Source organism: Neomonachus schauinslandi, chromosome 7 (genome assembly GCF_002201575.2).
Source record: "Neomonachus schauinslandi chromosome 7, ASM220157v2, whole genome shotgun sequence".
NCBI lineage: Eukaryota > Metazoa > Chordata > Mammalia > Carnivora > Phocidae > Neomonachus > Neomonachus schauinslandi.
The window spans coordinates 23,939,541-23,957,809 of record NC_058409.1 but is presented as its reverse complement, the minus strand read 5'-3'; the positions used below and the strand labels follow the sequence as shown (position 1 = coordinate 23,957,809).

The window sequence follows — 18,269 nt, the reverse complement described above, 5'->3', positions numbered from 1 at the left end:
GAGGTCATCTCTTCTGAGAATGCCCCGTTTCCAAAATAAGCGCCCAAGGTGAGGAGCAGACAGGGTTTCCCGGGAGACAGTGGGGGCTCTTCTGAAGGGCTCTGTGGGGTCACGATGCATGTAGCCTTTCCCACATTTCCCCACTATAAACAAACAGACACGGGGTCTCAGGAAACAGTGGACAATTCAGAGTTAACAAAATCGTATTAGGACACCATCAGCCACCCTTGAGCCCTGAGAGCTGATAAATAGGATCCAGCTGACTCCGGAGGTACACAGAGCAGCCCCCTACCCCCCCCACCCCCCCCACCCCCCCCCCCGCAGACACCCAGGGCCGAATTCCCTGCAGCCACATTGTACTCAGGGATCAGCCCCAGGCAGACACAGTCTATTCAGACCAAGGAAAGAAAGAAGGAGCCATTTTGCTGGCCCAGCAGGTGGCAGCTCTCGAGTTGGCCACACACACAGGGAACTTCACAGAGCTTTCCCAGAACACCGCAAAGGCCCAAGACTGCCTGGTGTTGGGCCCTGTTTTGGGAGAGGACACACAGGTGGCTGTTGGCTCTTGCTCTGCTCAGTGCCCCAAGTCTTCTAGAGATATGTCTGCCTCTTAGAGCTTCCGGTTGCAATGGGGGCGTCCAAGAACAAGCTCCTCTGTTGGCACAGAGCTCCAGGCCCTTTCCAGAATCCGCTCTTGGTCCTCTGCCCTTGAGGCAGAGATCTGGCCAATGGCAACAGCTCTGCTTTTTGTTTGGGATCTGCCCACCGCTACAGAAGAGTAGCCCAGGAAACACAAAACAGAGCATTCAAAGGACCATTCAGGCTTGTCTTTCAGGAGATATTTTCTCAGTTGTATTTGTATGCCCTGCGCACAGGCTAAGGAATTAAGAGCTAATTCCAGAGGAGCAGTATGATAACTACAGGGTCCACATCTGCAAGGATTTTTTTTCAATAAATACAGTACGATACTGTAAATGTGTTTCTCTCCCTTATGGTTTTCATAATAACATTTTCTTTTCTCTAGCTTACTTTATTTTGAAAATACAGTATAGAATACATATAACATACAAAATATGTGTTCGTCTACTGTGTATGTTGTTGATGTATGAAAGAACGTTAGGGTTCGAAGCTGATGGCCAAGAAAGAATTCTTGAGAGGTCTTTGGTGCAAAAAGGTGATTTTATTCAAGCACTTGGACAGAACCCATGGGCAGAAAGAGCCGCACCAGGTTCATGAGGAGCGGCCCATTATATACTTTCAAGTTGCGAGGGGGTTAGGGATAGTGTAAATCTCTAAGGAAGTGGGAAGCAAGGTTTCCTGGACCTTGAGGGAGCTAGCTATTGTTGGGAAAGGGTCATTTATTACCGTCTAATAAAACCTTAGTCATGAGACCCTGTGGGCCATATGCTTGAGGGATGATTACCAACACATATCTTGGGGGGTTTAGAGATAAAGGAAATTTCTAAAGGAATTTTTGTATGTTAAAGTAGACTTACAGGATCCTGGCGGGGGGCGGGCGGGGGGCAAGGGGTGGGGGTGGTCGGGCTAGGATTGTCTTTTGCCCTTAGCAAAGTACTAACATCGAGGCAGTTGAGTCCCTAGAGGAATGTCACTCTGCCTGTTTCAAGGACTTGTCAATGGGCTGTAGGTAGTAAGGAAATTTAATAATTTTTTTTCTGCCTTTGTTTCCCACATCATTATCAGTAAGGCTTCTGATCAACAGTAGGTGATATTAGTAGTTAAGTTCTGGGGGAGTCAAAAGTTGTATGTGGATTACGACTGTGTGGGTGAAGGGTGGTCAGTGCCCCAACCCCCCATTGTTCATGGGTCAGTTATATTTGGCTAGTTTCCCATTCTCACTGCCTATTGTTCCTTATCCCCAGCCCATTTCTTCCTCACTCAACATAGCTGAGAGTTGTGCCTCAGTGGTTTCCTCTTGAACAGCCATTTCTAAAAACCAGACTGATAGAAATGGCCAATAATGATGTGTGCTTCTCTCATTTCAGACTGTGGGCAATAGGCCTAACCACCTAGGGCACTTTTCAGCCTCTCCACTAATGTCCAAACACAGGGCCTGACTTCTTTGAGGATCACGAGTGTTAGTTCCAAATCTTTTCTTTTTTTTTTTTTTTTTAAAGATTTTATTTATTTATTGAGAGAGAGAATGAGAGAGAGCACATGAGAGGGGGGAGGGGCAGAGGGAGAAGCAGACTCCCTGCCAAGCAGGGAGCCCGATGCGGGACTCGATCCCGGGACTCCAGGATCATGACCTGAGCCGAAGGCAGTCGCTTAACCAACTGAGCCACCCAGGCGCCCAGTTCCAAATCTTTTCTTACCTCAGTAATGACCCTCCTACCACTCCATAGGCAGACTCACCATGCCACGTTTCTAAACACTTTGGCTGTCATTATCATGATGTGGGAATAAATAGGGGGCACTTTGTTCCTAAGCAGAGTTTCAGAAGTGAAGCAGCAGAGGATTTGGTTGCAGAAAAGAGCAAGTGCACAGGACTAAGTGAGAATCTTGTAGAATCGTGAGGCCAAGGGGGCTCCCCCATGCTTCTGTGACCCTGATAAGAGAAGAGAGAGAAGAGACACCACTGGATTCCTGGATAACCTCTGTCTCTAAGCTCGGGTCTCAGGCCAGAACAGAGTTGTTCTGACTTTGCACAGTACCCATGGGGGACAGAGAGTTTTAAATCTATCCCTCTGCCTTTCCGGGGAGCAACATGGATGGCACGACCCTGAAGAGTTCCTTGTTAGCACGACTTCCTGTCCTCTGACTTTTAGACAGCCACCCCTCCTAGCACATCATTATCATCGTCTTCCTAGCTAACATTCGTTTTTGAGTGGGCACTTTGAGCCAGGTCCTAGACTAAGTATTTACATACATGATCTCTTGGAAGCTTCACAGTAATCATGCAAGAACTAATATTACTTCTGGGGCACCTGGGTGGCACAGTTGGCTAAGCGTCTTACTCTTGGTTTTCGGCTCAGGTCATGATCTCAGCGTCTTGAGATGGAGCCCCACGTCGGGCTCTGTGCTCATTGGGGAGTCTGCTTGAGTTTCTCTCTCTCCCTCTGCTCCTCCCCCTTGCTCTCTCTCTCTCTCTCTCTCAAATAAATAAATAAATCTTAAAAAACGAAAAAAGAATGAATATTACTTCTGTTTTACGCGTAATCAGCTGAGACTTAAAGAGTGAAGCAAATTGCCTCAATTCACACATAGGTAGTAGGTGGGGCAGCAAGGATTTAAGCCTGATCTGTTTGAACTATGGATACCATCAGAAAAAAAATCACCTGGAGGCAAAACCTGGGCCTTATAAGCAGTTCTTCAACTGAGATTCCTAAGGGAGACACTGATGGGAGATGGGTCAGGACATGCCCTCCTTTCAAGAAGTGAGGATTTCCCTGTTCCCTTCCTGGGCTGGTATTTGAACCAGCTGATAGCCGACCAGCCATCTCTGAGGAGCACTAGAAGAGGAGTCCTGATTCCTGCAAACCTTCCATGGTATGCACCTGCCGAACAGATGACAGCAGTGAATTCTGGCTCTGCTGACTGGGGATGCCTGTCCTGGGCTAGTTTACCCTCTAGGGTTTTGCTCCTAGTTGGTCTTGGTCTGGTTGGGCCGCGGAGTGTCTCTTGGGAGTGAACTCTGTCATCTAAGCCAGACGGCATGTCCTGATCAACAGTGTTTGTTCATTGCCTGTCACTACCACCCCAATCCAAGTACTCTCTCCAAGAGGGAGTGACTCAGAGAGGACTAGGCTCACTTCCACAATGATCAAGGCCCTTCTCTGGTCATCATCCCAGGAACCACTGAATCCATTCCACATTGAAGGCAGGATCTGCTCCTCCATGAATGACCAACAGAAGCCTGCAGCAGACCCCAGCAGACCCCAGCTCAAGAAATAAGAAGATGGTACAGTTGCCAGGCTATGGGATAGGACCCAGGGCCCCCTGGGTTGTGAGTAGTGAGGCCATGTGCAAAGAGGCGTCTGCAGAGAGCCTGGGCTCCTCGACACTCATTTGCTACTAGAGTGACTTTGATAAGTCCTACTTCATGGAGGTCTTTATTATGAGGACTGAGATACCATATGGAAAGAGCCTAGTAGAGTATCTGGCATGTGGTAGGTGCTCAGGAAGAGCTAATTCTCTTATCCTGGTCAAACAGTTGAAATGTGCTGAATGTCAGAGGAATGAAGAAAGTACAGTGCCTTTGACCAAAAGACCCAATGGAAGACAGTAGAACCTCTCTTTGCTCCCTGGAAATACTCAGAACTCTCTCCAAACTAACAGATATTCCCCTACTCAGGCCTTCCTCTCTCCTCTCATGAACCTAAAGAGATCATTCTAGTTAAAAGTAACCCTTGCTATCTCTACATATATCCCAAAATGTCTTTCTTCACACAGTGCAGTGCAAACATGGGGTGCCAGTAAATGTCTGCATCCTCTTAATGTATTTATATTCCATCTCATCCCTTGAAGTCTTTGAGGTACCTTATAATTTGAACACAATAAGATAACGGTAACATTAAAGTAAAATACAAAGAAAGGCAAAAGTTCTGCCTTGGAGGAAAGAACAAAAAATATGCAACTAATCCCCTTGAAAAACAGTATGGCAGTTCCTTAAATGGTTAAATATAAAATTACCATACGACCCAGCAACTCCACTCCTAGGTACATATCCAAGAGCCCTGAAAACACATATCCACAAAACACCTGTCCTCAAATGCTGATAGTAGCATTATTTTTGATAGCCCAAAAGTGGGCACAACCCAGATGTCCATCAACTGATGTATGGATGAGGAAGATGTAGTAAATCCATTCAGTGGAATAGTGATTTACACTGTAGCATGGACCAACCTTGAAAACATCAAGCGAAGGAAGTCAGTCACAAGGCCACAGCTTGTATGTTTTCACTTATCTGAAATGTCCAGAATAGATAAAACTATACAGACAGAAAGTAGATTAGTGGTTCCCAGGGGTTAGGAAAAGAAGAAAACCGAGAGGCACTACTAACGGGTACCGGGTTTTCGGGGAGGTGATGGAAATGTTCTGCAGTTACAAAGAGTTGATGGTTGCACAACTTTGCGAATATACTAATAACCACTAAACTACACATTTTAAAAGAGTGTATAGTATGGTATGCAAATTGTATCTCAATTTTTTTTTTAAAGATTTATTTATTTATTTATTCATGAGAGACAGAGAGAGAAGCAGGCTCCCCGCGGAGCAGGGAGCCCGATGCGGGACTCGATCCCAGGACCCTGGGATCATGACTTGAGCCGAAGGCAAACGCTTAACCAACTGAGCTACCCAGGCGTCCCAATTGTATCTCAATTTAAAAACACTTTAAAAATATGTGGCTGATAAAGAATGCACAATTGACAGAGTTAAATTTCAATTTTGCCTGAGTCTTCTTCTGGTAGCCAGAATTATAAAGGAGGATGCCATCAGTTACATACTTCTGGAAAGGAAGCACACATCTAGACACCAGAGGAAGCAGAAGTTTTAAACAGGTCAGCATGTTGGCACAAATACTGCACAGGAGGCTGATGTTAGGAGTACTAGGAAAATACTGAATTAGTGGATGGGTCAAGACAGGAAGGCAGTTAACAGTGCAAAATAAATTTGACCAGGTAGTTAGGAGGGATAAAGAAGGAGTCCCTGGCATCTTACCCAGAAGGCGGCGGACAGCTTGGAGGCACTATTCCTGGGAAACAGTAGGAGATGGTGAGGGGGAGCTGGAGTACAGACAGGGTCAGTGTCATTGGTCCTGAGTGGTCATTTCCTCCTAAACCAGCATCTTTTTGGCAGGGTCCTCACTACCAGGTGAATCCACTTTATGTTCCTTTGGCTAGCACTGTTGCTTCCCTCCCTTTTCCTATCTCCTATGCCTCTGTCAAGCTTTACAATTTTTAAAAAGTAGAACAAGGAATGATCCGTTTCTGTGTCGTTTTGAGAATGGGAGTAATTCAGCTTCCCGAATTAATGAGAAGTCCCTTAAAATGAGATTATTATCACAGAGTCTTGCCAACCCTTCTCTAGAGCCAGAGGGCAAAAGAGAAGGCCTAGACCCCAAGCTTTCGTTTATTTTACTCGGAACCCAGAATTCACTATTTTAGCCCTGGGACGCCAGAGAGCGCTACGGCGCTGCGGAGAAACTGGGCAGCATTCGCACGTTGCGGCCCCGCCCCGCCCCGCCCAGCGCTCGCACGTTGCGGCCCCGCCCCGCCCCGCCCCGCGCCCGCCCCGCCCCGCGCCGCGCCCGCCCCGCCCCGCCCAGCGCTCGCACGTTGCGGCCCCGCCCCAGGCCGTGACTCCAGAGTCCGCAGCTCGGGGCGGGGGGCGGATAGGTTTTCAGTGACATTCTTAAATATCCAAACCTGAGAACCCAACACAGAGTCTCATACAAGGACACAAAAGTCAGCAGTTTCCTAGAGCACAGTGGAGTGAAACGACAGCCAGGGAGGCTCCGGGACCCTGGCTGATGCACCCAGCATCCAGCTCACTGATGGCTGGCTTGTAAATCTGGGCTCTGACGGATCTTACAAGATCTTACTTTCCCCTTGGCCCTATCATTCTTCTTGGCATGAGGAGCAGTTGGGGGGGGGGGTGCAGGTTGTAGTGTCAGCGCCAGCGGGGCAGGACCTCCCTGCAGGAGGCCTGGGGTGGGCTCTCCCAGATGGGAGGTTCCAAGGCCCCAGAAGTATCCTGTGCCCCTGGAAAGTAAAGGCTCAATCCTGGCCATTCAGTAGAATGGGATGCCATGCCTGGCACAAACCCCTTCTGGCTTCCAATCCTAATGATGGGGCTTCTCTATGATTTTCTGCCCTTCCATTTCAGATGGTCCTTTAGGTCCTCCTTAAAGGGGTCTGCCAGCCTCAGGCAGAATCCTGAACAGGCCTCCTCAAAACAGTTCAGTCTCTATGTGTCTGTATGTTGGTATGTGTCTGTCCCAAGCAGAGCCACAGATTAGACTTTTGGGGTTTAGGGAGGATTACCACTAGGAAGATGGATTCTGGGAGATTTTGCCCATGAGAACAAATAGGCTCTACTCAAGAGCCCTGTGTCCTTGGGGCCATCAGGCATGAGGAGTTTGCAGTTTCCATCCTAAATTCCTCTAATCCCTAGTTTCTCACACCACTGGCCTGAAGCTCTGTGTCGTATACACAAAGGACCTTCTTTAAGAACATCTGGCTCCCCTCCTTCCCTGCAGGGAGGAGAGAGGCCACCTTCCTGTTGGGGCCAGCTAAAGAGGGTGCTAACTGCCGTGCCCCTGTGGCTTCAGAATGCTCTCCCCTCCCCCCACCCCCTGCAGACACCTTGGCTGTGGCAAGGAGCTCTTCACAAATGATTAAAGGAGTGGAATGTGAGCAATCCCATGTTGGCAACCTCACAGAGAGTGTAGACCTCCTCAGCTAAGAGGACACAGCATCTCCAAAGCTAGTGAGTCATTCCAAATTCTAAAAGCAATCAGAATCCATCTTAACAGATTTAGGCTTCTGAGACAGGAAGAATTGTTAGACTGACAATAAAAGGACACTATTAATAATTACACTGTGACAATAGGGACAAACTAGGCCAGCACTGAGCCAACAGGGATATACCATCCCACGAGAGATTATGGGAACTGATGTCTGCTGCCTCATTCCCCCCACCCCCCAAGCTGGTCAGAGAGCATGCTGGGGACGCTTGCTCCTGAGGGTGACCCCTGCTTGGAGCTCACCTCACTTCCTCCCAGGAAGCACTGGTGAGGGCCCTGGGGGCCTCCTCATGACCTTTAGCTTGTGCGTCCCCTTCATGCTGCCTGATCCTCCAGAAGCAAGGCTGCAGCTAGGAGACAGGAACCCCTACCAACAGAGCACGTTGTCCTGCACGCAGCTGATAGGCTCTGGGGTGCACTGTGACTCAGGGTGAGGCCGGCCCTGCCCAGTGATGGTGGACCCGGCACTGAACTCCTGTCAGCACCTGCCTCCTCCACCTGTGTACCGGCCACACCAGCTGCCCTGAATCCCTCCATGGGCCATGCACGGCTGTCAGGAACACTTGTCCAGGCCCAGGCCGATGTCCCAGCCTTTCACAACTCAGATCAAAGAGCTATCTAGGTGGTTCCTTCCCGACACCCCAACTTTGTGCCTTTCCCAAGCCCTGGGCTCCTGAAATGTGTCTCAATTATCGTGTGGGTGGTTCCGATCAGCTGCAGCTTCTCTTCACCACCACACTTTCGAGCCCAGCACAGAATGGGCTCCCTGTGAGCATCTGCCTTGCCCGTGACCAAATCAAAGAACCAGAGATCACAGTCCCCTCCCCCACACAGGTATATCTGAGGCTGACCCTGTTTTAGAAGCACAGCCTGTGGGTTGTGGTGTTTCCTTCCGTGTGAAGAGCACTCCCTAGGCCCTCTTCAGGGGCCCCCTCTTTCTGGGCCTCTCAGAGGGTTGGAAGGAGAAGCTCTGAGGGTCAGAGACCATTCCTACCTAGAATGAAGGCCACCACATAGTTGGAGATCTGGCCCATCCCGACGATGACAAATAATACAGTAAACATCTCCCAGTTGATGGAGAAAATCTGCAGGAAGCTGAAGCCAGTCTGCACGGCCATGGTTGCGAAGAGGATGCTCTTCCTGCCAAACCTGTAGAATATAGCACAACACATGGCGCGCGCAGGCCACAGCAGCTGTAACTCAGGGCACGTGGCAAGCCCTGAGTCACGCATCACTGCAGACTTTCTTTGTTTTATTCTGTTTTCAGGGCTGTGACAGACTTTTCTCCCTGTCTCATCCTCCTGAGCTCTTCCTTAGCGATGTCTCAGATGTCCATCGGCCCAGGGGGTGCCTTTTGAGATTCTAAAACTTCTGTAGAGGACCCATATCTCGAAAGCACAAAGCAGCTCATGCAAGGTCTCCATAGAAACCTGCTCCTTAGAACAAGCCACAGGTAGAAGATGCCACCACATTTCTGGAAAATGGGTAAGTACAGATTGCAGAGACATCTAATATGAGCAATATGGGAATTCTGTCAATCCAAAATGAAGATCCCCTCTGTGGCAGTGGTATTCAACCTTAGCTGCGCTTGAAATCCCCTGGTGCCAAAAAATGCTGGGGCCAGCACCCCACCTCCTGAGATTCTCATTTTCTCGGATGCAGTTTGGGTAATGGGATTTATACAGTTTTCCCAGGTGAGTCTAACATGCAACCAAAATTGCAAGCGAGTCCCCTATAGGAAGTGTAGCTCTACGTAGTACCCATGACATGGCAGTTGGCCTAAGACTTCATTTCACTTTCTGATAGTGACCAGTGGGTAGAGTGGAGCACAGGGGTGAGCAGAACAGTCTCCTACCTCATTTTCCAAAATCAGGTCTCAGGCTTTTGGGCTTGCGGTCCCTTGGGACTTTGTAACGGGAGGAGGGACAGGCACTCCTCTGGGAAGCCTTCCTAACACTGCTATTTAGCACTCCCACCTTTCTGCTCTGGTCCCCTTAGAACATTCGGGGGCCAGAAGGGCACTTCTTCTGGAGCTGTGGTGCTGTCTCCTCTAGAGACTCTGCATTCTAGGAGGCCCACAACCAACGTGGGTCAGCTCTGTGGCCCTGGTGCCCGGCCAGGGGCCTGACCCCCAGCCGCGACGTGGGCGCTCGCTGTCTGGCCCTTACTCTTGTCTGATGGCTGTTTGTGGATAGATCCCCTGTCATCTAAGAGTTAGGGAGTGGATGGGGAGGCAGTGGTGATGTTTTTTTGAGAGATTTGGTGCTATAAGGACCAGTTTCCAGGGGGGCCATAGCCTGCCCCCTGACCCTCCGCCTAAGCCCTGACAGCGCAAGGCTGGGATAACGGAACAAAAGAGGGTTCCGGCAAGGGGTCGAGGGAACAGAAACCATGAGACATCATGGCTCCTCCTTTCACTGAATTGTTGGTATGAGGGGCCTCTCTTTCTCTGGGTAGAAATACCTTCAATTCAGTCCAACCCCAAGATAGGCAGTGAATTGACAGGGGACCCTGTTGCACCTCTTCTCCCTCCCAGCCTCCTTACCTGTCAGATAGCTGCCCAGACACGAAGGAGCCGAGGAGCACGCCCACAAAGAACAGGGAGGAGGTGAGGGGCGTCTTCCAATCATCCTCACACACTAGATTCCACTGCCAGAGAAGACAACATGAAGTGTGAGCCCAGCCCTCCAGCAGGCCCAGCCCCAGGCCAGCGCTGAGGGAGTATTCGCATGGCAGCTGGAACAGGCTCTCTCCTTCCTGTGACAGGCTGTTGACTTGGTGCTAAGAACATAGACCTCACAGCCCTGGCATTGGCTCCTCACTCTGCCACTTACTCGGGCAAGTCACTGTCCTCCCTGAGACCCACCCTCCTCTTCTGAGGGAAAGAGAGAGTGATACCTCAGCTCACTGCTTGCGTCACATATCGAGAAGCTAGCTGGGGCCATGGTTGTGACTGGTGACCCCTCAGCTGTGAAGCAGTATGAGCCAAGGTAGTATTTCTGCTCCAGAAGGCATCTGAGCATGGAGGGAAGGTATTTGAAACTCCCCAGGGGCAGGGCAGGAGGCCTGGTCACTTGGTCCAAGTGTAGAAGTTTCCTCTGCCTTGGTGAAAAGTGCAAGTGGTCTGTGATGATATCTTCTGAGCAGACACCTCCAGAAAAACCTCTTCTCCCTGCTCTATTCACACCGTAGGCCAAGCCTGGGACCTGAATTCAGGGCCCACTGTGTGGCGGGGGTGGGGTATCTAGACCTCTCCAGCGCTCTTTATCTCCCTCCACACTCCTTCCCACCCAGCCTTCCTAGAAGGGTGGTTCCTCCTGTCTCCCAAGGCCTGTGGGTTGTGGTGGCCCTAATAAGTCCCTGCTGGTGGATCCATAAAATGCGGGCTTCAGCAAGAACTTCAGTTCTCAGCTCTTCAATTAAGTCAAGTCAGCAAAATCTCAAAGGAGGTTGCAAAAATTTCAAAGTGTGTTCAGTGAGCTTTCATTATATATATATATATAATATATGCAGGTATGTATTATATATATTATACATACATATATATATATATATATGTATGTATAATATATATAGGTACCACTAAGTATTCTGGGGGCTGTGGATCAGGAGATTGCTGTGTGTAGCGAGATGATCCAGTCTAGAGGAAAAAGCCCCCGTCTTCTGCCCAGTCCCACCTGCACTGAGCGGTGGTGCTGCTTCTGTAACATTTATGAAGCAATTCAGTCCTTAATCCTCACAACTTCCCTGAAATAGATTTAAAAATGAATTCGCATGTTCATATCACACCTCACTCTCTCGCAGAGAGAGGTGTTTGTAAGGACACAGACCAGAGAAGAGTATAAAACAAAACGCTAAGGAATGAGGGCAAACAGCACTGGGGAGGAGGGATTGCAAAATAAGCGAGCCAAGGGTAAGACTGACAGCCAGTCGTCCTGCCCAGGGGCCTGCCTGCTTGCCAGGCTCCCAGGTTTCCAGCGGCTCAGCTTGCACCATCCCTGTTTCATGCAAAGTGTTAAACTGTTCTGCAGAAGCTAGTTTTTCTAAGTACTTGGACCTGAGAGAAGTCTCTCCTGCATACTTCCTTCCACAAAGGGGTCACGCCATGATGTTGAGGATAATGTCCTTGAGAACACCCCCGTCTGAAAGACAATAACAAGATTCATGAGGCCGTCTCTCCTGACACCCACAATGCTGGCTACAGGCAGAATGCTGAAGCACAGCTCTGCAGGGGAAAAACGAAGCCGGCCAGGAACTCGGCTCTCTGCTCCTCAGACACAATCAGGATGCATCTGAGACCATGCCCGGAGTACGGTTGCTTCAGCTGGGGTTCCTGAATGGCCTTCGGGGGAAAGGGCACAAACCCTCCAAAACTGTATGCCCAGATTCATGTGCCCTGCCGCACATGGGTCAGAAGGACATGCACCTGAACTAATGGCCACACCCACTTCCAAAAATCACTGGCCAAAGTGTCAGAAAAGAGCTTGGAATCTGCCCCAGCACACAGAGATTAGCAACTGAGACTCCAAAGCCTCATAACATGTTGTTTTGCCTGTTTTGTATGAGTAAACTGAGGCTCAGGCACTTGGGCGGCTCAGTTGATTGAGCATTGGACTCTTGGTTTTGGCTCAGGTCATGATCTCAGGGTTGTGGGACTGGAGCCCTGCGTTGGGCTCTGTGCTGGGCATGGAGCCTGCTTGGGATTCTCTCTCCCTCTCCCTCTGCCCCTCCCCCCGCGCTCACGTTCTCTCTCTCTCAAATACATAAATAAATCTTAAAAAAAAAAAGAATAAACAGAGGCTCTGAGACTAGTGTTTGTCTGAAGTCATAGCAAGTACATAGCCTTGCTAGGTACCAACTCAGGCCTCAGAACTCAATCTTTACCCATGTTATGCTTTGGGCAAGAACTCTAAAAGTCAGACAAATGAGCTTATTAAATACCATCTGCTACAAGGAAGATGCTAGGACTAGGGGTGAGAAACCTTTTCCACAGCCTTTAGCACTGGACAGAGCTGAGAAAATCTCACACGTGGTAGGGGTATCTATGTGTCCGTTATCCACTATCACCATTCTATCTGCAGTCAAGCAGAAAAGCTCTTTCAAAGAGAATGTGTTTTCCTTTGTGGTTTTTTGAGTATTTTTTCTGTCAGGATTTTGCCTTAGGGTAGGATAAATAAGACTTAAAGACAGAAAGTAAAGAGGAAGACTGTCAGATGTGGAGGCAGGGATTACATGGTAAGGGTAGTGAGCAGGACTGGCTACTTAATTTGCAGGCCCAGTGCAATGTGAAAATGCAAGACCCCTCGTTCAAAAATTATGAAGAATTTCAGGACATCAATAGCAGAGCATTACAACCAAGTGTGAGGGCCTGTGTGACTGCACAGTTTGCATTCCCATAAAGATGGCCCTGTAGTGGCTCGAGCATGGTGTCTTTGGAGAATGGAGCAGGGCAAGTTCTGAAGCGGGATGCTGGGAAGGATGAGGTGTGGGCCAGCTCCCCATCGCTCCCCTGCTGGAGCCTATGCAGCCATGGCTCTATGTCCCTCTTCCTCCCTGAAGTGGGCCCCAGAAGGCCCCTATCAGCATCATGTGGCACAGAGATAGCCATGTGAAGTCACCTATCCCAGGCCCATGTAGGGTGCTGTCCGGTTTTGGAAATCCTGCTCATACAAGGGAAGGCAGCTGACGTCATGGCTACCCATGGCTGGTTCCAAGGTTGGGCCCTCTCTTGAGGAATTACTGTGCCCAAAGAATCTTGTTGGAAAGCTGCAAAGGACCTAGGAATAGGACACAGGATTGGCAGACAAAATTCCAGCTGTAATTCATGGGACTGGAGTCTGATAAATAGGCTGCCAGCCTGAAGAAGGGCCCTTTCCTCCATGGGGTTATTCTAGTGAAGGCCAGGCCCCACCTGTGACCTGCCCCTTGGGATGTGAGGGGTGTGTCTTGGGGCCCCACTAGCCAGAGCCCAGAGAACTCCCTGTGGCTCACAATGACATTGTAGACCCGGTAGAAGACAGTCTTTTCTATAAGACAGAAGTGTCCCTTGGGTCTCTGCACATATGCATACACACATGTACACACAAACATCCGTGCATGTGGCCTGCTCAGAGGCTTGTGGTGGACAGTCTGGTGAGGAGCTGGCTGGTATTGCTCTGCAGCTGTGTTTTCAGGTCAAGTGCTAATATTTCTAAAACCTCATCCGCCCTGCCCCCCACACACACACTGGGAGAGTGGATTGTGGGAACTAACTGGCCCCAAGCTGTGCAGGGTGGGAGCACTGGATATGCCTTCCCAGGGTTACTGTGTCTGTCTTATCCTCAGGGTCTTAGACTGACATTCCATAACACAGCAGAGTGAGCTCTTTGTGCAACAAAAATTGCACAAGGGCCATCTGGCCTTCGGCTTTGCTTTAAGAAACAAAAACCCAGGTCACAAGGTAATAGAAGATGGGGAGGTCACCCTCAGCACAGAAGAGAATGCATCTCATGCCACTTAGCAGTAATAACAGAAATGATAACTACAGAATGTTGGGTGCTCACTGTGTGCCTTGTATTATCTCATGGGATCTCAAGGTCACCACGTGAAATGGGTACTCTCTTTATCCCTATTTTACAAATGAGGAAATGAAGCAACCAGCCCAAGTTCTAGTGGATTGGTAAAAGGAATGCTTATTTATTCAACCGTCATTGAGCACCTGCTCTGGGCCAGACTCTGTGTGGGGCACAAAACAGACATGGTTGCTACCTCTACAAAGCTCAAGGTCAAGCATACTTTACAGGACAGATCAGGTGTGCATATGTGCATGCATGAGCCCAGCTGTCCTGGGCGGGGCGGGCTCTGTTCTAGGCCACTGTGCCCTTGCTCTCTGGCTAGAGAGGAAAAGAGGCACCCCCTCCTCATCCTCCTCCACATGGACAGAATTCTAAAACCTGAACTCATTTTAGATAACTAATGCTTGCACAAGGCTAGGCGCGTGGTGGATTTTTCACAAATTGTTGATGCAGGAGCGCTGAATGCTGAACGATTAGGTGTAATGGAAAATGAGTTTGGGAAATGCGAGGTATCACATACTGTCCTTTGAAAATCATCCTCAACCTTGAACTCTCCAAGTAGCCAGTCTAGCAGTTTTAGCCTTTACCAAAGCCATTGAAGGACCATAACGATAAGATCATCCCTGTGATCTCCATAGAACTGAGACCTCCAGAAGGCAGCCTGTTGTTGAATAAAGAACAGAGGTTCTTTTGGGCTCTGCCACTTTCTGGCCGTGTGACTTTAGGCACTCATCCACCCGAATCGGCCTTCTTTTTCATCTTCAAAGATGGGACAATAAGACCCCCTCCTGGGTGGGGCGCCTGGGTGGCTTGGTGGCTCAGGTCATGATCCTGGGGTCCTGCGATCGAGCCCCGCTAGGGGCTCCCTGCTCCACGGGGAGCCTGCTTCTCCCTCTCCCTCTGCCTGCCGCTCCCCTTGCTTGTGCGCTCTCTCTTTCTGTCAAATAAATAAATAAAATCTTTAAAAAAAATCCCCTCCTGGGTTTGTGAGCACAGGACAGGAAATATAAGTGGAGTGTTTGACACAGCATCTAACACATTTCAGGCCTCATGAAATGGTAGTCCCCTTTCCAGGGAGTTCATGCCTTTGTCCTCATAGCAAAACCATGACTTAGAACAAACAGCATGAATAAGTAAGGGAAGCAGGTTACACTTAAACCTGACCAGGCAACAGCAATTCTTAGAAATAAGAACTTCCTGGTCAAAGACAAAAAAACTGAAAAAGCTTTTGACACAAAGTGTAAACTCCTTTTATAAATAAATATCAATCTCAGAGATGACTGTGAAGGAAAAGTTAGCGATAGTCTATTTAAGAATGAAAAATAAGTTTCTATTGTGTCTCTTACACTTTTTTTTCTTTCCAGGGGAACACTAGGGAGTAGTTAATAATAGAACACACATCCACTCCAATTTCTTTTTCGTAACTTTGTTGTGACCAAGCAAGACATTGCCTGGCCACTGTGGTGGTAGGGCAGGCAGGGGGATGAGTGGGGAGGGGGAAGCTGGCATTTTTATTCTTTTTGTTTATAATAGCTTCGTTGAAATACAATTTACATGCCTTAAAATTCACTCTTGTAATGTGTACAATTCAGTAGTTTTCAGTATATTCAAAGAGTTGTGCAACCATCAGCACTATCTAATTTTAGAACATTTTCAGCACCTCTGAAATAAACCCCATACCTATGAGCAGTTCCTTCCCACTCTTTTCCCCCAGCCCCTGGCAACCACTAATATACTTGCCGTCTCTAAGGATTTGCCTATTCTGGACATTTAATAGAAGGGAACATATACAATATGTAGTATTTTGTGATTGGCTTCTTTCACTTAGCATAATGTTTCCAAGGTTCATTCATCTGGTTTTAGCATGTATCACTACTTCCCTGATTTTTACGGTTGAATAATATATCATTGTATGGGTAGACCATATCGTACTTAGCCAGTCATCAGTTGCTAGACAATGGGGTTGTTTCTACTTTTCAGCTCTTATGCATACTGATGCTATGAACTTTTGTGTACAAGATTTTGCATGGATGTATGTTTTCATTTTTCTTTGGTATATCCATAGGAGTGGAACTGCTAAGTTTCGAGAAATGTCCTGTTTTCTAAAGTGGCTGCACAGTTTTGTAATCCCAGCAGTACCGAGTGAGGGTTTCAATTCCCCATGTTCCTACCCATAGTTGTTATTGTATGTCATTTTAATTTTAACCATCCCAGCGGGTGTTAAGGAGTGTCTCATGGTGGTTTCAATTTTCATTTCCCTAATGACTAATGATGCTGAACTCCTTTTGTGTTGAATCTACAGATCAATTTGAGGAGTGCTGTCATCTTAACAATATTATGCCTTCTGCTTCATGAACAGAACATGACATGTCTTTCCACTTATTTAGGTCTCCTTTAATTTCTTTCAAAGATGTTTTCTAGTTCTCAGAGCTTAAGTCATGCATTTAAAAAAAATTTAACTCCTGAAGAACTTCTTTAAGTATTTCTTGTAATGCAGCACAGCTACCCAAATTTCTCCCCACATTTTTTGTTTGTTTGTTTTTGTATCTGGGAATGTCTTTACTTCATTTTTGAAAGATAATTTTGCTAGAAATAAGATTCTTGGTTGACATCTTTTTATCTTTCAGCATTTTGAATACGTTATTCCACTGCCTTCTGGCCTCCATTGTTTCCGATGAGAAGTCAGATGTAAAACTTATTAGAGTTCCCTAATAAAAAATATGACAAATCATATTTTTTTTGCTGCTTTCAAAACTTTCCTTTTGTCTCTGGCTCTCAGCAGTTTTACCATAATGTGTCTGTGTGTGGAACTCTTTTTGTTTCTTCTACTTGAAATTCATTGAGTTTCTGAGTCATACAGATTAGTGTTTTTCTTCTTCAACTTCTTTCAAATGAGGCTATTTCCTGTGGGGACAGCTTCAGAGCTCTCTGTTTTTATGGACTTCCCGTCCCCCTGGACAAAAATCTCTGAGCCCTTGCCCCAGAGCTGGTGGCAGGTAAAGCAGCCCTCAAAGTGACACCCTGCTTTATGAATTGGATACTGGGTGAGGGTGGTAACCTCTGTCTTTTCAGCTTGCCTCTCCTGGATGGAACATCTACCTTACAAACAATCTGGGACAACCAGAACCAGAGCCCCAGTATTCTCAGCCTGTGGCATCTGGAGCCGAGCTGCCACTGTATGAGTAGGGGCCGAGTAGAGGATGGGACTCCTCAATCTCTTGGATATACTCACCAGGAATCAAGCCTCTACAGCTCAGAGCTCACAGGATCGAGGGGGGCTAAACCTTAAAATGTTTTCAGTATCCTTTCTTCTCAGATTGGAGGTAAACAGAAAGCAACCATAGGTGGGGAGGCCTTGGTGGAGAGCTCTGTGGTCACTGGAGGCTGAACCGAAGTAAAAGACCCAAGGGGGTTGAGTGGGATGGTGAGGATGGGACTGGAGGGACCTGAGGGAAGGAGAAGAGGCTACTCAGAGACCGGGCTCTCCCCCTTGCATCCCAGCACTGGATCCACCACAGGTCTACTAGCTCCACTCTGGGAACATAAGTAAATGGCATGGGGTCTATGTCAGCCCCCTCAACATGGAGGGGAAGCTCTGGAAAGATCCGCTGCGAATCTGCCCTCCAGTCCTGCAAATACGCAGCAAAAGCCGGCAGGCTTGGGCGATCTGTGCCCATTGCCAGGGTGTGTGGCTCAACCTAGCCTTTCCCAAGAGCCTCCATTCTCTCTTCACCGTCACTATACTCCAAATGGGGATCCTTGCTTTTCTTTTGGGCTCCAGAGGCATGCTTAAAACTAGACCAGGGTCTCAGATAACACGGCAGCCCTGCGTTAGCCTTGAACATAAACTGAATTTAGCTGGCCATAAGTTACTGTCCATGCATAGGCCTGAGGCACCTGCAGCTCCTCTGACCCACCCTGCCAAAACTTTGTTTTTGTCAATATGCCATCCTACCTCTTGGACTCTGTGTGAGGGTTCTGCTGCCTACCAGGAGGGGTGGACAAAGGCTGTTTATCCAGAAACTTGGCAGGAGATGTGGGTGAAGCAGCCTCCAGACAAAAGCACACCCAGATCCTGGTCGCCTTTGTCCGAGGAACACAGCTGAGAGGCAACAGGCAAACAGTTTGGGGCGATGCAGATGACAAACAGGGAAGTGCATTCAAACCCGAGCTAGGGAAAACCCTTGGGTTTTCTTTATTTGTTTTCTGGAAAGACCTTTCTGAAA

At 48.3% G+C, this 18,269-nt stretch overlaps 1 protein-coding gene across 2 annotated transcripts in view; it reads right to left on the bottom strand.

Moving 5' to 3' along the window:
* The window catches only part of SLC22A4 (solute carrier family 22 member 4), a 40,821-nt gene that overhangs the window by 15,442 nt on the left and 7,110 nt on the right, over positions 1–18,269 (bottom strand). For both annotated transcript variants that reach the window (XM_021701840.1, XM_044916746.1), the window contains exons 2-3: positions 10,035–10,138; positions 8,484–8,638 (exon numbers count right to left, since the gene is read on the bottom strand). In XM_021701840.1, the coding sequence (XP_021557515.1) occupies positions 8,484–8,638; positions 10,035–10,138 (259 nt within the window). The remainder of the gene's footprint in view (positions 1–8,483; positions 8,639–10,034; positions 10,139–18,269) is intronic.